This window comes from Periophthalmus magnuspinnatus, chromosome 15, assembly GCF_009829125.3.
Source record: "Periophthalmus magnuspinnatus isolate fPerMag1 chromosome 15, fPerMag1.2.pri, whole genome shotgun sequence".
Lineage (NCBI taxonomy): Eukaryota > Metazoa > Chordata > Actinopteri > Gobiiformes > Gobiidae > Periophthalmus > Periophthalmus magnuspinnatus.
Genome location: NC_047140.1, coordinates 12855790 through 12875682, shown reverse-complemented (window position 1 = coordinate 12875682; position 19893 = coordinate 12855790). Strand labels below are relative to the sequence as shown.

The 19893-nt window shown below is 39.2% G+C and overlaps 1 protein-coding gene across 1 annotated transcript in view; it reads right to left on the bottom strand.

The window, feature by feature from the left end:
* The window catches only part of LOC117382401 (regulating synaptic membrane exocytosis protein 1-like), an 83148-nt gene that overhangs the window by 27133 nt on the left and 36122 nt on the right, over nucleotides 1-19893 (bottom strand). The window contains 12 exon segments of the mRNA XM_055227070.1: nucleotides 2-131; nucleotides 388-559; nucleotides 1213-1343; nucleotides 1722-1834; nucleotides 4935-4981; nucleotides 6084-6101; nucleotides 6913-7036; nucleotides 7771-7870; nucleotides 7958-8071; nucleotides 8666-8706; nucleotides 14009-14559; nucleotides 15543-15802. Of these exon segments, the coding sequence (XP_055083045.1) occupies nucleotides 2-131; nucleotides 388-559; nucleotides 1213-1343; nucleotides 1722-1834; nucleotides 4935-4981; nucleotides 6084-6101; nucleotides 6913-7036; nucleotides 7771-7870; nucleotides 7958-8071; nucleotides 8666-8706; nucleotides 14009-14559; nucleotides 15543-15802 (1801 nt within the window).

The following is a 19893-nucleotide window of genomic DNA, read 5'->3' as shown; positions in this document are numbered from 1 at the left end:
TCTGGGTGGATGTGGCGTCTGGAGAGGAAGGGAGAGGGGCAGGGCAGAGGGATGGAGGAAACATCATGGGTCTGTAGAGGATACCAGTGTGGTTTATCATCCAATAATGCAGTCTCCAACTCTATCAAGATCTGCAACAAACAACAAGAAGGTTACTCCACTGCAACCTCTCTTCTGCATCCTTTAACCCTCTCCTCTGCATCCTCTCCCCTTCTCCTCTGCATCTTCTGCTCCTCTGACTCTCTCCTTTGCTCTTCTGACCCTCTGCTCCTCAGACCCACTCCTCTGCATCTTTTGCTCCATCTGACCCTCTTCTCTGTTTCATTTGACCCTCTCCTCTGCTTCATCTGACCCTCTCCTCTGCTCCCTGATAAAGTTGGTGGTTACCTCTCCCATGAAGACACTGTCTTCATCTGGAGACCTGGGTTGGTCCCATAGGGTCAGTTCTAACATGTGATTCCTAAAGTCTCGTCGATGAACGTGAGAATACACAAAGGTCTGGTTCCACTTGGGTTCCACCGTCTTCTTCACTGCTTTGGTCCGACGCTTACTCTTGTCACTAAAACAAACACACAGAATTATTTGAACTATTATATTTAGATTATAACACAGTAATACCCTTCAGGTCAATTTTTTGCAGGTTGAACCATAATCTGTGAAGGCAAGACTGTACCAGGACTTATGCTGCATTCATTCTTTTCCTCTGAATTAATTTATATGTAGATAATATAGCTAATGCTAAACCAAAGAAATATAAACAGTATAAGGTTTCTAACACTGCAAAATATTAGAGGATTTAACATTTATGTGGTGGCTAATTGCTCAGATACCATTCTTGTAGTGATTATCATTGTTGCAATATGTCAGTTTATTTGGTATGTAGTATTCCTATTGTAGTAATTCCTCAACCATCCCCCAGTTCACAAGTGGGAATCATCAGTTCGAGCTGCTCAAGTGTATTTTTTAAAGTTGGAGATGAAAAATATACCACTTACCAGTTGCCTAGAATCTATCATAAACTCTAACTAACGTAAGATTGAAGCAAGTCTAAACTATGACTAAGCAAGGACCTCAACCAAGATTAAATCAGGACTAAATCATGATTAAATCAGGACTTAATAAGCATAAACCAAGTCATAGTAGTACTAGCATAATTTGTAAATGTATCCCTAGTAGCAGTAATAGCAGCAGTAATAGAAGTAGTACTAGTACCTTCTGTCAGGGAGGAAGTACATCTTGACGTAGGGGCTGCGTGGGCGTCCATCCGGCCTCAGAGGGAGGTCTCTGGCCTGGAGCAGATTTACGATCAGCTGGTGCCCGGCTTTATCATACCACAACTTTACCTGGACACATCACAAATAGAGGTAAATTATCACCTATGTTCAGTAACTGTCAATAACTCCATATATAACAATATATCTATATCAAAATCACTCTACACACTGTACCATAACGTCACCTGAACACATGATAAATACACGTAGCTTATCAATGAGGCTATCAATATCAACCAAAATCAGTCATAATTAAAAACCCAATCTATACTATGCAAACTTTTAGCAGTGTAAGACAGTGGACAGGGGCATTAGTCCTTCAGTATTTTCAGTTAATTGGTTAATTGGTTATTTTTAGTAGGATTATACGGAACATATATAGAGGGAGATAGTCCAGTCTCTTCTAAAACTCCCACTATTACTTGGACACTGCGGCCCAAAACTCACCGACAACTCTCCAGGCATTAGCTGCGGAGCGTCTTGCAGCGTCCCGGGACTGGAGGGGGACAGGACATTTAGGGTCGGTCTCTCCTTTGGGGACTCAAAAGAACTGGAACCTGCTGCACAGACAAGAGACACGCAAGACGGGTCAAATATCTGACACATGAGAGGACGGGTCAAATGTGCTGCAGATACAGAGGATGGGTCAAATGTACACAGGGTTGGGAACCACAGTGTTCCTCCACTCAGTTATAATATGTGATGCATGGGATATAGCATTGGTGATGACACAATATGGCAATAATACAATAAATTATACATTGAAAAGCCAAAATAATAATAGTAATAGTAATACTATAAAACCATATATTCTTTATGAAATACAGTTTGTAAAGTGAGGATTTTTTTCTGAAAATAAAAAAAAACAAAACAAAATAGGAGTGCTGTCCATTTTGTAGCATATACATGTTATTTAAATAGTAATATTTGTTTACTCCTCAATGTTCAGGTCTTTTCTTACAACGTAAGCCACAATAAATAGTGCTAGTATTGTCTTTGAGGATGGAGTTTTAGATACCACACATCATGGGTTACTGTAATGGTTGCTCATTCATCTCCAAATATTTCACAAGAAGTCCCTCTTCCTAACATATTATATTTATGATTATACTGTAAAATGTCCTTGTCCTCCATACCCCTCTGTCCCATTGTCTTCTCCTTCTCTTCTCTCTCTTTCCACTACTTCTCTTCCTCTCATCCTGTTTCCCTGTTTTTTCTCTCCTCTCTCTTTCTCCTGTTCTATACCTCCATGTCTTTCCTCTCCACCTATCCTCCATTCCTCCGCTCTCCTCCTCCTCTCCCCCTTTATGTATAGCTCCATGCCTCTCCCTTGCTCTTCTCCTCCTCTTCCCCCCCTTGTATAGCCCCATGCCTCCCACTATTCCTCCTTTCCATTCCCTGCTCCCCTCTTCTCCTCTGCAGCCTAAAAATACCTCTCTTGTGTGTGGATGTTTTGTGTCTGCACCTCAGAGCAGTGACAGTGGATGATAAATGGCCTGTGGTCTAGTCTCTGAGGGTTAGTGAGATTCTATTGCCGCTCTCATTAGAACCACAGAATTCAGCTCTGACGACAGCCGGGGTTTCCTCGCCCTACTTTACCTCACACCTCACACTAGTTTAGATTCACAACAGACAGTTTCAGGTCATGTATATGGCAACTGTATATGCATGGCAGAGTCAACAAAAACTACTTTGAAAGCAGATCTATTCTGCAAAAATTGCCTTTTCAGAGCTTTTCACTGTGTTATATTTGTTTCCTCTCTCATTTTAACATGGCTCGTGCCAGATTGATATCTGTAGCACTCTGAATTGAGTTCTAACCATTACATCTAGGATGGCTCTTGCTAAAAGAGTGGAAAACGTGGAAACACCATGTCAAATATTTGAATGATTGGTCAAAGTGCCACAACAGCGGAACAAACTGAAAAATCAAACTTTGGTTTAATCTAGTAGAGAGAAAAGAATAGATATCTTCCCTATTCACAAATGCACAAAGTGCTTACCTTCTGGATGTTTTTCATAAAACAAAAAGTCTGTATTTTGACTAATATAGGCTCAAGTACATCTGCCGGCATTTGTTTCCCGGCCACTTAAACTTACAGCAGGCATGTAAGGGTGTCTCTCAAGATGGGTTCTCATGAGTCTGTGATCTTACAAATATTGCAATACTCCATCTTGCGGTGGAAGGTTATTCTCATTTACCCTCTCTAAGCTCTATTTAGAATGATTCATGCATGTTTAAGTAATCTTTTTTCTCCTGTATTCAATACGTCATTGCTCTGATCTACCCCGTTTTCACCACCACACGCTCAACTAAAAAGAATCATGATTCTTTTTCCCCATATTGATCCATCTCAATTTTTTATTTGATTTAGTGTTACTGAAAGCATACACAGGAGGACTTCAGTTATATAGTGCAGAGTGTCAGGATCACAGTTTTTATTTCATGGTGATAAGACCGATAATCCACATTTAAAATCTGAAATTAGTTTGTACAATATATTAAGCCTAAATGCGTGCATGGCACTGGTGGCAGAAACACATGCATGCGCTTCACTGCTATTGGCAGAAACAATGTCTGTGTCTTAAATGAGGTCTTAAATTTCACTTATAAACAGTGAGAAAATAGTACCGTAATTTACTTTCCATAACTTGGATTATAATGACAAGAAGCACAGGAGGAGAGAAAGAGAGGAGGGAGGGTGAGGAGTCGCCACTGGATCAGAGAGAGGGAGGGGGAGCAGGGGCAGACCCCGCACACACAGAGACAGAGGGAAGGAGACACAGTTTTAGTCATACTGTGCAAATGTAAGGCCAAACTTGTGAAACGTGAAGACACATGAAGAGACATAAAGAGATGCCCCGTGGCTCTATCAGAACTTTCACCTAAACATGAGAGTGGTGATTGAGCACCTCAGTTTTCTAGTGCAAAAGCCAGCAAACTTGTTTCTTTTATTAAGTCATTTTTGATGAATATTGTGATTTAAAATGTTCATATTATAACATAAAAGATCATGGGCCTGATAGGTTATAAACTATAACAGACACAAGCACAAAATGTCTTCTTTAAAGGTAAACTATGTTTCATCCGGCAAAGGATACCTGGATAAACATGCATTCTTACAGTTAGTGGGCTCGCCTCTCCACAGATATGACAACAGCATGGATGTCCTCTCTCTACTTTAAATTCATGTTAAAAAATTAAAGATGTGCTACATAACTTTTCTGATGGAGGATCTGCCATTTGCTTGTTTCCATGGAGATGATATAGCCTTAGTTTGAATGTTCTATGGCATTTAACTACTCTATATTGCATTTATTCAATTGCAGGTGCTTTTATTGCAAGAAAAACTTGCTGAACAATCCCTCTTCACAGATCTGACCTATAACTTTGTGGCATCAGCCTACTTGATTAGATAGATCAATAGCTATAGCTAAATACCATACAGTGGAATATTCAAAGCAATAAACTCCCCATGGACAAAGTAGGTTTATACAAGATTATGTACAAACCATCTAAATGTCTGATTATGTCTCTAATTTAAAATGAATAAATTGGGGACCCATGAGCTAATATTATGGATGTCACAAAATTATCAACATTTCAGTTTGCACAACTTTAATGATAAATATGATTATATCAGTAGACAAAATACTTACTAGATTCTAATGGAGGGTGGGACGTGTCGGGGATTCTTGGGATATCACTGGAAAAGATAATATATAAAATGTTAAATGAAAAGTATAATTATAGTTAGGACAAAGTGGAAGCTCAAACTTCACATGCTCAAAGATGCAGGTTAGTAATATTATGAATGTGTTTGTTGCAGAGAAGCAATGAAAGGAGCAGAGCCAGAGCTGGACAAAACTCTTTATTGCACAATTAAATGTGCAACAGTCTGTCAACAGTGGACAGGCAATTCTGGTTTTGGATATTGTGTTGCCAGTTTTAAGCAATGATGAGTGGTAAAGACCTATGTGTTGGTTGTCTGGCCAGCCAAGACCACACACTTTTACAATACTTTACATAGACATTTGGGTGTGGAAACCTATCCAGTGCCCTAGATCTCTGATGGGCATGACTAACAGACAGATTAACCAATCCAGTCCATTTGTCTCAAAACAAACATGGTGACCAATGTTGATTGGGCCTTCATAAACTTGTGTAGTCTCTGTGGCAGCACATTGGTAGAGTGGCTAGCACTCTGGCTTCACAGAAAGAGGGTTTTGGATTTGGCTCACCGGGTTCCTGTGTCTGGATGGCTTTCGCATGGTTTCCCCCCATTAAACCAAAATATGTATAGTAGGTGAAATCCTCCAGCTAAGTTAGCTCAAGATCTGGACATGGGTCATATTGCCCACAGGTTTAACCCAGAGACACTGAAGGATGGTGTCAGACCCTCCCAGATTTTTTTTTTTTTTTTACTTCCAGGTCCAGAAGTGCTCATTAACTGCTGAGCTTTGTTGACTTCAGGTTTAAATGAGAGAAACCTGGTGATGTTCATCAGAAAGAGACATTTCCAACATGTGTTCACAGCTGGTCAGAGCTGGTCAGAGCTTTATCAATGTTTTTTTTTTTCTTTCTTCTTCTGCAAAAGCAAAGCTGAACAGTCCAGTGGCCATTTTGGATCTCTTGAATTTCAATGTTTTGAAATTTTCAATGTTAAAAGTTAAAAATACTGTAAGAGGAAGTACTGTTTCATTGTAATTGCATTATAAACATTAGATTTAAATTCAGACTGAGATATTCAAAATGACCACAATGACCAGGTGCTGTCTATTTGAAAGTAAAAGTCCACAGTTACTTACTGATATTTTCTATAAACCCTTTGCAAGTGTTTGGGGAGAAATTCATACATTCATCTTTTTCATCAACATCACCAACACCATGCAGTATATTTTTGCACTCAAACAAAATATTCTGCTAGTCAGTAAACAATACCAATAAGGTATTAGATGTATCAATAAGTCTTAAACCTAAAAAAAAAAGCTTAACTTAAAAAACAGTGCAATTTGCACCCCTATTTTGCAGTCATTCCTGTTCTGTCTGAGTCATGAAGCCTTTTCTTAGACTCCAAAATGTGCCATTAGCTCAAAGTAACAATTGTGCAATAAATATATTGCCTTATTTCAATAATCAGTTAGGTTGAGGCTGTCAAAAAAATCTATACCCAGATACTAAAATTTGATATTAATTTGATAAAGAAATTGCATACAGGACAACATTTGACATTTCATGAACAGTTTCAGAATGGTTTTGCTCACTATATTATAACTAGAATCAGGCCACATAATAATATTAAAAGAAATCATAATTTGGTTTTGAAAATGTGATTCTTCTGCTGCGATGGTGTAATCCTTCATTCGTCCAGGAGTGTTTCAATGTAGAGAAGGTTTCAATGATGGTCATCCGGACACTGCCTTTGCGATCAAGACGTTTCAGCTCCATCCCGAAGCCATTTTACATTTTGATTTGACTACTCTTGAAACCTTCCTTACATTCTACAACTGTATTTTAAAAGGGAATGTTTTTTTACAGTTCTGGGAGCCTATGGAAATCAGTATCAAAAACTGTACACCTTAGTATTCAAACTGAGTTTGAACTGTGAGTATAATTCATACACTTGTCTGAACTCACCCGATTGGCCGTGACACGAGCAGTTCAACCTGAGGCTCAGACTGAGACTCCAGGATGATGTTGTAGACCTCTTTCATGGTGGCTCCAGGAAGCAGCTTCCCATTCCACTGTAGAACCTCATCTCCTACAGATACAAGACAAGACAGAAATTTAACTACACAGCAATTATTTCAGAAACAATCCAACAGACAGATCTACAGTAGTTCTACATGCAGTACTTTTGGCTATATTATTATTAGAATTTCACACTGTAGAATTAAAAGTAGGTGCAAACACAGCCAGCCTGAAGCTTAACCATTCTCAGCAAAAAGTCCAGATTTATGAACCTTCCGTACGGTGATATTTGGTGTACGACTAAAACAAGGCACTCTTTGGGATTTATCAGAATTGACATGATCGTGGCTGTGCTGTCACCCCTCCGTGAGAAAACCTTTTTTGAAGTATGATATATTGATGCAGAAAATAGAGGGTAAAAATAATATTGAAACTAATCACACAATAACACTTCATTAAACAAATTAAAATTAAACACTTAATGAGACATAAGTTATTTATTTAACCATTCACAACTCAATCCTTTTTTCACACAGAAAAATAACACACAGCTCCCCACTAGTACAAGGATAAATATTGACCCCCTCCATCTTGCATTGATTAAGTCGATATAGGAATTATTGTGATATGCCTAGCTCAGAACAGCCTGTTGTCCCCAAAGAAACTACTTTCATCATTTTCAGTGGAGCTCGGACTGATTGTGGATTGAATGAACACAGAGCTCGTTGTAGTGTAAAAGAGGCTAATCCAATATCAAAACATTGCTGATTTGTGAAAACTTGTGGCTGTGTAAACAGTGGTTACCTGCTCGTAGATGTCCCACGACATCTGCCAGGCTTCCCTTCTTCACTTTGGTGATAAAAGCCCCCAACCTCCCCGACTCTGTCACTCTGCCCCCCACCACCTGCGCACACAGATAACCAGTAAAACCATTATTCAACCAATATACAGTGGCGAAACCAATGAGGGCTGCACACAGCAACACACAGACCTTGAGCCCCAGCAGAGCCCCGGCCTCCTTGGGCATGGTGGCGCTCCTTTTGCTCAGGGTGATGCGTCCGATCAGGTGGTCTCCTTCTTTGGATGGCTGCCAGTTCACAGGATGCTACAAAAAAAATATGGAACCAAATATACTTAATAGTTGCCAAAAGTTAAAATTTGTTTATCCCATTTAACAGCTGAACATTGTGACAAAAATCAAATAGTTACAGTTGTCTTCATCTAATAATAAAACATTTTGTCTATTGAAAACAGGCAAAAAAGAGCCTTGTGAGTCACTGTATGATTCTTTGTGCTGAGAGCTGATTGGCTGTTTAAGGGCGGTCCACTCTGCTTCTCGTCTTTGTCTGAAAAAGCTGTTCTAAAGCTGTGTCATACAGACATTAAAAGTACTTAAAGCCACCATTTGTAATTAGATTGGCCTGCCCTGGTTGTAACATGTTTCACATCTACTGGTGAAAAAGAAATCAAGTAAAATTATGGATGGTAGCTTTAAACACATTCAAAATATCTTCTTTTTTTAATCTTATTTACATATCAGTAGCAGAGGGGGAAAAGTAATTCAGTGAATCAGTTGTCACTCACATATTTATACTGAGACTATGGCGGTACAAGCAATCCACCATATGTTTAAAGTATAATTTGTATTTCCAATTTTTGTTCACACTGGAAAAAAATGTATAGTAAAATCTAGACTTACATGCCATACAGTGGGGTCATGAGGGTAGCACTCCCAGTCACCTGCAAAAGTAAAAGTGAGACATTGTACCAGCCATGAGGACACAGTAACTTCAAACCATCCATGAAAAACAGCGATTCCTAGGTGTACAATGTATTTACAACAGCTACATGTGGTTTCTAGTACCAGGCAAGTGGACATGAGCTTGTTAGAACAGAACAATCACTGTCCCTCTGGCCACCCCATACAGCAAATGTAATATAAATTCTGTCCAAAGATGAAACCAATGAAGACACAAACAGACCTGTCAGTCCATCATAAATGTAGTGTCTGAGAGGACAAGAGCTCAGGGACAGTTTTACAGAGTACATAACAGCACTGTCCCTCCAAGCAGTACAAGACGCAAAACCTGATCATCCTATATCAAAAACAAGGACTAAATCAGAGGCAGAATCAGGGCTAAAACAGGACTAAACCAGAGACTAAGATAAGGTTAAACAAGGATTGGATTAAAACTAGGACTCAACCAGGACTAGAGAAAGACAAAACTTCAATGAGGAACAACTCAGAACAACTCATTAAACCAGACCTACACCAGGTCTAAACCAGGGCTAAACCAGGACTAAACCAGTTCTAAACTATAACTAAACAAGGACTAAACCAAAACTAAATCAGGGCTGCATCCAGACTAAACAAGAACTATACCAGAGTTAATCCAGGTCTAAACCAGGACTAAATGAGAACTAACCCAGAACTAAACCAGAAGTAAACCAGAACTGCACCGGGACTAAACCCTGACAAAATCAACTAAGTAAGAGTCCAATAAAAGCACGTACCATCCCTGTCAGTGCATCCCGAACATAATGGCCGAGAGGACAGGACTCAGTGACAGTTTACACACTAGCACTGTCCCTCCAAGCAGTGCAATCATCATGTACACAAATCAGGCTGTGCTGGTCAAACATGGCTCCTAAAAAGGCTGTGTGTTTATTGGAGGTTTATTGAATATTCAGACTCGGGACAGAAATAGAAACATGACCTGTAAATGCGCCGCTGCGAGAACTTCGTTTACAAAAGAGAGAAAGGACAAGCTTAAAAAAAATGTGTTATAAAATTAGAAAAAAAAAGTAGCAATAATGGAATAATCGATACTGCAACAAACTACCTATATTGCAATAACTTCTTATCAGCTATATTGCATACTTTTTTATTTTGGTCAGTTTTAGTCCAGTAGTAGTTCAAAAAGGTGTTCTATGATGACAGCAAAAATATAATAAGGGAAGTGGAAATTGCGACCTGAACAGCACAATTTATTTACTGCCAAAATCTTGTCTGGACTAAATACAAATTTGAATCAATACTGAAAAATCAATACTGAAATTTTCCCTTTACTGAACAGTTTTAGAATGTTCTTTAACCACATTAAAACTAGCATGAGACCACAGTAAAGTGTTCAGATGACCAATATCATATTGTATTGAAAAGCACATTCATTTTTTTTTTTAATCATTGTGGTGTCAAAATCATTACTGAATCTTTTCTTAAGCATCAAAATACACATAATAATTTACTATTTTAGATAGTTTATTACTTACTGTAAAGATCAATCCATTACAGTTCTATAATCTAATATAAATATTTACATAAATAAATGTACTTTAAGTGAGTTAGTTAAGTTCAAGTTTGTTTGATTGAAAAGTAAAGTCTATTCCTTAGTATCGAAATCAAGGTTGATATTTTTGTTCTTCTTCTTGGTACCAAACTTTATCAACAGGATTGTGCAGGAAGTTGTGTTTTAGAGCAAACTCAATTGCTTGGTCTCACAGGGTCTGAGGAGGAGGATTGTGTTGTGACAGGAGTAAAACAGAGTCCAGCACAAACACTGGTCTGAAGTGGGTTATGTAACTTGAGACCACACAGACTGGACTGGTAAGAGCAGCATCCTTATTTGTCTCATTTGGAACATTTCTTCAGAATTGTCATGTTTTTTTTTACCTATAGGTGGCCATGTGTTTTCTAACTCAAGCAAAATCTCTTTGAGCCAATAACCGATATTGATATTTAGTTTTAAAACAAGCAAGACCCATAAATCTGTAAATATTTTAAAATAGCTTTTTGCTTATAAAAAAATTTAAAATGTACTTATCTGGGAAATAAAATCATCTGTTGCATGTAAACATACAGCCATATTTTTTGCCTAATGTCTCTTCTGTTTCCAAAATTCCACCTGAGTCTTTTTAAAAAGACAAATCTGATGCACTGAGGACAAACTGGGATTGGCACATGGAACACATAGATATCAAATATTAATATCAGCTGATAAAGATACTGAAAGTGATATATCGCACATCCCTAGAGTAGGAAAAAAAAGTTCATTCATTTTTTTCAGGTATTTTTATTTACACAGGGAGAGCCCAATGAGAGTACCACACAATTTTTTCATGAGCGTTCTGTCACAATACAAACAAAAACAAACAAAACAAATAACTGTGCGGATCCGTTTAAGACATTGAATGCAGATGCTGGTGCAATTATAAATGTTTATCACGAGATCATTAAAATGCATTAGTGGCACCAATATATCCAGTTTTGCATGTCCTTGAAAGATATTCTATTTTTGGGAAGCAAAATAACCAATTTTTTTTCTTTCCCATTTCAGTTCTACTGTGATCAGTTTTTAGATGTAGGCAATCATGAGATTGTATTGTTATAAATTATATACAATGTTGTTCTCTTCTAGCAGATAGCGATGGCCAACCTACTTCTTCATAGAGTGTACAGTGATAACCCTTTGTTTCATAACAGGTGATGAATTTAAAACCTGATTGAGTATATCTAAAGGTTTCAAAAGTAGAGGCTGAAGTCTGTATGTATATTATATCTCCATAATCTAGTACATAAATAAAGGTTGCTTGAACAATTTCTCATCTGTAATTCAATGCTATACAAGATTTATTTCTATAATACAATGATAATTTTGATTTTAAACTGTTACATAATTCCACGATATGTATTTTAAAGGATACATATTTGTCAATATATATATTTATTTATTATTTATTAAGTGTTGATTCTTTCAATCAATGTACCATTTAGTGTATACAGATTTGTAGCTTGCACATCACTTCAGTTTTTTTGTTTTTTTTTAAACAAACATATAACTAGTTCTATTTGCATTCAATGATGATTAAAGATTTTTTAGGGAATTTTGCATTTCATTAAAATCATTCTCTTAAATTGACACCAATAGAATAAATAAATAAATATAGTAAAAAGCAGCGGGACCAAAATTGAGCCTTGGGGTACTCCTTTGCTTAAAGTTGGAACCAATTATATGTAGCACTGTCAAATCCAATATGTTTCAGGCGTTTCAAGAGGATTTTAAGATATACTGAATCAAAAGCTTAGGTTAAATCAATAACGGTTTTGTTTGACAAAATCTCATATAAACCTTTTGGGTTTCAGTGACAGTATCACCAATTATTAGGACCTTGTAATTTTCCAGTTTAGAAAGCATCGTGAATAGATCATTAAGAACATTTTTGGGTGCTGAAGGTGCAGAATAAATACCAGCAATAGCAGATGTTTTATCACAGTCATTTACATAGCTAACAGGCAGAGATAGATATTCAGAACATCTAGGGAGCAGGATAATAGAAGTTCCCAGTCCCTTCCTTGTCTTGATGTTTTGCATATCAAATAGGCTTAATTCTTTAGGGATACTGGGCCTGTTTGAGACTTACCAGGATCTATCTGATGCCTGGGATTTAGCTTTGTTAGTATTATTGATATCAATGATGTTAAACAGCCTCCAATCATTTTTTTCATGTTTACGAGATAGTCTATATGAAACCTGCACATTAATTTGTTTTAATGAGGAATCTAAGCTGGTGGGCACCGATTGTGTCAAAGAGTCACGTGAGACAGTCACCTCAGACTGTAGCACTTTCATTTCCTTGGAGCCAATGTGCACTATCACAGTGGATGTCCGCACGACTGGACTTTGTGTCTGTGAGCCCGGTGTTTATGTATGATACCTGAAATGGCACTTAGTTTCAGCCCATTGCATGGCTACATGGCATACCATAGACAAACCACTGAGGAGCCGAGGGCAGGTCTTATTCAGTGAAGGATGTCGTTCCCTTACTAACCGAGGCCGAGCTGATTGATGATTAATCACATGTTGCAGCATGGACTTTTTGCAGTCTTTTCTACATTTTGCTGTATCTTTGTGGACATGGAATTATTGATGGTGACTTGATAGACATGGTAACTCGTTCAAGTCAAGAATGTAACATTTTTTGCCAACGTGCTCGGAAGTTTTCATCACCATACTCAATACATTTCAACGTACATTTTGTGATAATTGTGAACAAAAATAATCGTCATTTTACCAGATTGTTGTTGTTTTCACTTATAACAAAAATAATTTCTAAGATTGTTCTTTTAACATGGAATTTATTCATAATAGGGCTGAACAATTTGGGCAAAGTATGTAATTATATAGATTTTTTTTTTTTTTTTTCAAGCATTGCGATAAGACTTGCGGTTCACATTTTAAACAAGTCCAGGAGAATTGACAAGAAGACTGAAATATGAGCTCACAAGAATCACATATACATACAGGGTTAAGAGTTTTTTATGCAGAAAGACTCATCAAATTGCAATTTAAATTTGATTTTGACAAATCTTGCAGCCCTGATTTGTCAGCAAATTGTCAGCAATTTTTAAATTATTGTAATCGTTGTATCGTTAAGCTCAATTGTTTTGGCCATCATTGTGATCCAAAATTTCAATAAGGTCCCATCCTTACTGGCCTGATTTCTCTATTAGCCCTCCATATTTCTGTCATGCTGTGTTGTTTTCTTCTGATCCCAAAGGCAGTTCTAAATGTGACAGCAACCACTCTGTTTGACCCAAGTTTGACCCAGATTTGGGCAACATTTTGACCCTTTAACCCTGCCAGATCCAAGATGGCGTCTGTCGACGCCACTGCAACGTGGCCTCTGGGTCTTCTCGTGCTTTTGTTTTACTCATTTCTAACTAACCCCCTTTTAGGTCATAAATTGCCAGTAATGTTGTTCTTTTTGCAGTAGCAGAAACCTTTTGCTTTCACAAAAAAAAAAAATAGAAGATAGAAAATAGAAGTTGGTTTTGAAAACCAAAGATAAAAAAGTACATGGGGAAAATTCACACGTTTGCATTTCACAAAATACACAGGTTTTAGTCAGATGCATTGTAGTGTCAGACACTAGTGGTGAAGTCCTGCTGTAGATGCCCTGGGGCAGACTGACAGATGTGGCTGTCAAACCTCTGCCTTGACCAAACTAATCCTCTCTCCCTCCTCCCTCGCCCCCCACTCACCTCTTTCACTGATGCTCTCTATCTCTGCGTCTTCACAGCTGCTGTACTCTGGCGTCGTCCCGCCCTCTTCTTCAGAGCTGCTCATACTCGTTTGCCTCTTTCCGCCCGCACCTCGTTTGGACTTATATGGGCGTGGGGGCGGCGGCCTGAGTGATTCTGATTGGTCGGAGCTGAGAGAATCATTTCGTAGCATGCTTTCGGCTTTTTCACGTTTTGTCCGTCTGACAGCTGGGCCATGCGGAGGTTCTCTGAGCTCAGGGGGGTTTGTCTGAGATTGTAGCCCAGCTCCAGGGCCCTGTCCCGGGCCTAACCCCTCCAGCCCCTGCCCCTGTACGGCCTGGCCACGCCCCCCGGCAGGCACAGGCCCCGACTGATCTGCGGTCCGTTTGATCCCGCCCCCTCCCACAGGGTCATGCTCCAGTGAGCGTCCTTTGGTGAGTCGTCTGCTCTCTCTGCGTTCTCTCTCTCCGCGTAGGTCTCTGTCCACCGACACCTGAGTCTGCAGACGGGACTGGCCGCGGCTGCCGGCTCCTCCCCCACGACCATTCCTCCTGAAATCAGAGACAGTAAGTTAGAACGTGTCACCATATAGAGTGGCAATCTTTGGGTTTCATGATCTATTAACATATAGTGTATTTTTCATTTACACAGCACAAGACGTAGTAGAGGCTTCTCAGTATTGCGGTGACACATAAAATGGGATACTTCTCAGCAGCAAATATCGTGAATATATCCTAGACTGTCATCTACTTTTGTCCCATGTATCTCTGGTAGGGCCTAGTAAATCCAGAAAGGTATATCTATATAGATCGATATCAGTTTGGTTCCCACACCCTCCATGCGTCTCAAGCAAGGCCAAAGGTGATTGTGCAATCAGATTAGCTTTTTTCAGTGACACCTGTGAAATGAAGGAGCTCATTGGTCACCTACGATTTACAAATAAAACCAGATTTATCTCATCTTCAGATTAACAGAGTTTAGTGCTTTAGTGGCAGTGAAATCCGCCATGTTTTTTTTTTTTTTTTTCCAATAATCCACCTGTCAGTCACACCCATTTAAAAATAAGAAGATTCACTGATGACCAGACTCACATCTTCATTAAGTATTGAAGAAGTGTGAATTCTGGATCCCTGGCCAGGCTGCAAGAGTAATGGTCGAATTGAAATCTTGAGTGGACATAGTTGAGTGGACATAATTTTTGAAGTATCATAATTTCCTTCAGAGACAGCAAAATATCCTGTCTTATTCTGCTTAAAAACTGCTAACCCTGTAGTTTCGATCTGTACAAACATGGTCTGAAATGCAATTTTTGTATTAGTTTGTTAGTTCATGTTTCAGCCTTTTTGTCAATTGTCCTGGAGGTGATATGTGAACTTTTAACAGAATCCTATTATTAAAGCATAAATCTCAAATCTAATCACAATCGCAATTAGTTGACCAGATCTGAGTCAGAATAACTAGCTGAAGGACTAAAAATGTTTTAGGATTACACCCAGACATCCAGACTATGCACAAACAGATGAATCCTCCTTACTCGTCTCGTGGTGGCTCGCTTCGTGACCGTGGGTCTCCCGCAGCTCCTCCTGGTGGAGCTGCTCTGTTGGGGTCGAGGGAGGCGGGGGCGGAGCCTGGAGCATCATGGATGGAGGGGGCAGGGGCTTGGGAGCGTGACCTTTGACACACGGAGGGTTCACTGACGGCTGACCCCAGAGCAGCAGAATCTGAGCTGAACCAGTCACCCGGTCGAGTCAGGAGCTCCTGCTGTTTACGGCAGTTATTACACACCCAGATCACCTGCAATACAAAAGCACAAGAGGAAATGTGAGGAAAGAGGAGAGGACTCTAAAGATATGACCTTCTGACTTCTGACTGACCTTAATGACATAAAAATCAATATATAACAGCAAATTCGATCATAAGGGAAATGGACAAAAAAACACGTACATAATTTAATCACAGTGCTTGGTTAGCATTAACCATGTAACCATGTTTTTTTTTTTCCATTTACAAATATTGATATCTTGAGATGTTTTAAAAGCAAGATCATTGTGTATTAGCATAATTTCTTGAGGCAGCTTATTCCAGTAAGAAAAGGCTCTGTATACAAAAGTTTGGGTTTTTTTTTTTTTTTTTTTGCTTGAGTTTTTTTCAGTGCATAGTTATTGGTTTAATGATTGTCTGCAAAAGGAGCACAAGAGGAGACGTGAGGAAAGCACTATGACCTTAAGTTCACCTGGAACTAAGTAGCCACTATTTTGTATCGATTATAAGTAGGGCACAACATTTACAGTGGTGCAAAAAAGTATTTAGTCAGCCACCAACTGTACAAGTTCTCCCACTTAAAAAGATGAGAGAGGCCTTTTCATCATATGTTCACTTCAACTATGAGAGACAGAATGGGAGAAAAGAATCCAGGAAATCACATTGTAGGATTTTTAATTAATTCATTGGTAAATTCCTTGGTGAAATAAGTATTTGGTCACTTACAAACAAGAAAGATTTCTGGCTCTCACAGATCTGTAACTTCTTCTTTAAGGGGCTCCTCTGTCCTCCACTCGTTACCTGTATTAATAACACCTGTTTGAACCTCAAACAGTCAGACTCCAAACTCCACTATGGCCAAGACCAAAGAGCTGTCAAAGGACACCACAAACAAAATTGTAGACCTGCACCAGGCTGGGAAGACTGATTCTGCAATGGGTAAGGTGGGAAGAAATCAACTGTGGGAGCAATTATTAGAAAATGGAAGACATAGAAGACCACTGATAATCTCCTTCGATCTGGGGCTAGAGCAAGATCTCACCCTGTGAAGTCAAAATGATCACCAGAACAGTGAGCAAAAATCCCAGAACCACACGGGGGGAACCTAGTGAATGACCTGCAGAGAGCTGGGACCAAAGTAACAAAGGCTACCATCAGAAACACACTACGCCGCCAGAGACTCAAATCCTTCAGTGCCAGAAGTGACCCCCTGCTTAAGCCAGTACATGTCCAGGCCTGTCTGTTTGCTAGAGAGCATTTGGATGACCCAGAAGAGGATTGGGAGAATGTCATATGGTCAGATGAAACCAAAATAGAACCTTTTGGTAAAAATTCAACTTGTCGTGTTTGGAGGAGAAATAATGCTGAGTTGCGTCCAAAGAACACCACACCTACTGTGAAGCATGGGGGTGGAAACATCATGCTTTGGGGCTGTCTTTCTGCAAAGGGACCAGGACGACTGATCTGTGTAAAGGAAAGAATGAATGGGGCCATGTATCATGAGATTCTGAGTGAAAACCTCCTTACATCAGCAAGGGTATGGAAGATGAAAGATGGCTGGGTCTTTCAGCATGACAATAATCCCAAACACACCACCTAGGCAAAGAAAGGAGTGGCCTCGTAAGAAGCATTTTAAGGTCCTGAAGTGGCCTAGCCAATCTCCAGATCTCAACCCCATAAAAGATCTTTGGAGGGAGTTGAAAGTCCGAGTCTCATAGTTGAAGTGTACCTATCATGAAAATTACAGGCCTCTCTCTTTTTAAGTGGGAGAACTTGCACATCTGGTGGCTGACTAAATACATTTTTGCCCACTGATACTGCAGTGATATCACACTGCAGTGTTCTACATGTATCTTCATGGTGGAGCGTTTGGGGTTATCATGCAGGCACAATGAACACATTAGCAAACTGTAAAAAAAAGTTTTAAGATGGTCTGAAAACTCAAGAAAAAATACAAAATGTTTTGACTTAATAGCACAAATCAGGTCAACTGTTGTAGTTCCAGCTAATCGGCTCTTTATGGTCAAATTTTCTAACCAAGCTTCAGACAGAGTGGTGCCTTGAATTAGAGTCACATCTACAGGGAATGTTTTCAGAATCTAGAATGCGATTACGTCATACTCTCCGATGGGGGGCAAGAGACATATTGCCTTAATGATTAGTGCAGTTTGCCAAGAAATATCTAGAAGCCAAAATTACAATTGTTGAACCTGATCATTTTTTTAGAGTCAAGACCAAGAACTTGCTGTATTACCACAAAAATCTGCATTTTAACAATTTTGCCTATAGAATGCAGTGATGTCATCTGAAACCCAGCAATAGAAGAGGTTTCCAACGATTGCCCTTTAGATCACCTACAAACAATTGGTATTCTCTATCCATTATAATGTATTTTTTATGTAAATCTCCAAAAGTCAAATCCAGATGTTTTCCCTGATCATCAGTGACATGGTCCATTCTAACGCAGTATTTATCCAACCACACCACAACATCTGCAGATTAATTATGTGACCTGCCCTATCTCAGTCTAAAACTATAGGAATATAGAAGGATGGGGGGGAATCTGACACACATGGATATCCAATCACACCACAACATCTGCAGATTAATTTGTGAAACATTAGCTGTCAAACACATTTATCAGTTAAATTAAGTTGCACAAGTAAAGTTAGATGGAATGTGATGAAGAAATCGCAGGATAAACTTTCTTTCTGTCACATACAGTACAGTTTCTCTGAACACTCCCAAAAACTAGTGTACAGAAATAACCCACGCATTCCACACACGGCTCTCCTCTCATTCTCTCCATCCCTCTCTTCTTTTACCCACCCCCTCTCTACATCCTTCTATCTCTCTTCTCTCTCCCTCCTTCTGTCCCTTTTTCTCGCTCTCATTTTGCCCCCCTCTCTACCTCCCTCCACCCTCCTGTCACTCTTCTCTCCTGCTCTCTCCCCGTCTCCTGCCTTTCTCTCTCCATTCCTGTGCCTATTTTCTCTCTCTCCCTACTTCCTTTCCTCCCTCCATCCCTTTTTGATCTCCCCCTCCTCTCTCTCTCTCACTCTCTCCCCTCTCTCTCCTTCCTTCTGTCCCTCTTTCTCCTTTGTTTCTCCAGATTTACTTTGATTAAAGCCACAAAAGCCTTAGAGATTTCACACCAACGCATCTAAATTTATCCAAACACAGATCCACAAACAGCCGTGCTCCCTCCTCCAGAATACAACCACTTTGGGCAGTAAAATGTCAGGACTCCCCAATCTTCACATAAAAAGCAATTACAGTATTTAAGGACAGTATCACAGAAAAGTATTAAAGCATTCAAACCTGTATTTTAACACATGCAACCAAGGGCTGTCAAAAGTACCAAAAAACAGATAATAATTGATATTAAAACTAGTATTGAAGCTAGATACTCTTGAGCAGGTATCATACAAAAAAGTCCCATTTACAGGACAGAAATTAACGTTTTCTAAATAGCTTTAGAATGATCTTGAGCTGTATCAGAACAATTATAAGACCATATAGACTAGTATGCGCCCATGGACCATTATGGAATCGTAACTGGACGACTGAGGGATTACACAGATATAAGGCCACATGGTAAAATAAAAAAAAAATAAAAAAAGTACTTAAGTACCAATATCTAGAAGTGCTAGAAGTAAAATCTAAAAGTACTAAAATAAAGCCATGCAGGGCTGTACCAGGGCTACATAAAAATGACCGAATCAGTAAAGCATGATTAAATGGTAAATGGTCAGATTTGTATATATCACTTTTCCACCTTCAAGGCTCTCAAAGAGGTTTACATCAAGTAACCACTCACCCATTCACAAACCAGTGTACGCAGACACTGGTGGCGAGGTGGGCTAAGTGTCTTGCTCAAGCTCACAACAACAGCATTCATCTGTGGGAGCTGGAATCGCACTGCCAACTCATAGATCACTGGATCTAACCTCTCAACCAGTGATGTTTTATGTCGAGAGCGGGATTCAAACCGGCAACCTCCAGATCCTAACAACTGAGCTACTGTCACCCACTGTCAGATTAAGGCTAACCCAGAGCTACTGCAAACTAATATTAAAACCTTCTAAACCTAAGTACAAATAATTAAGTTCCAAACCAGAACT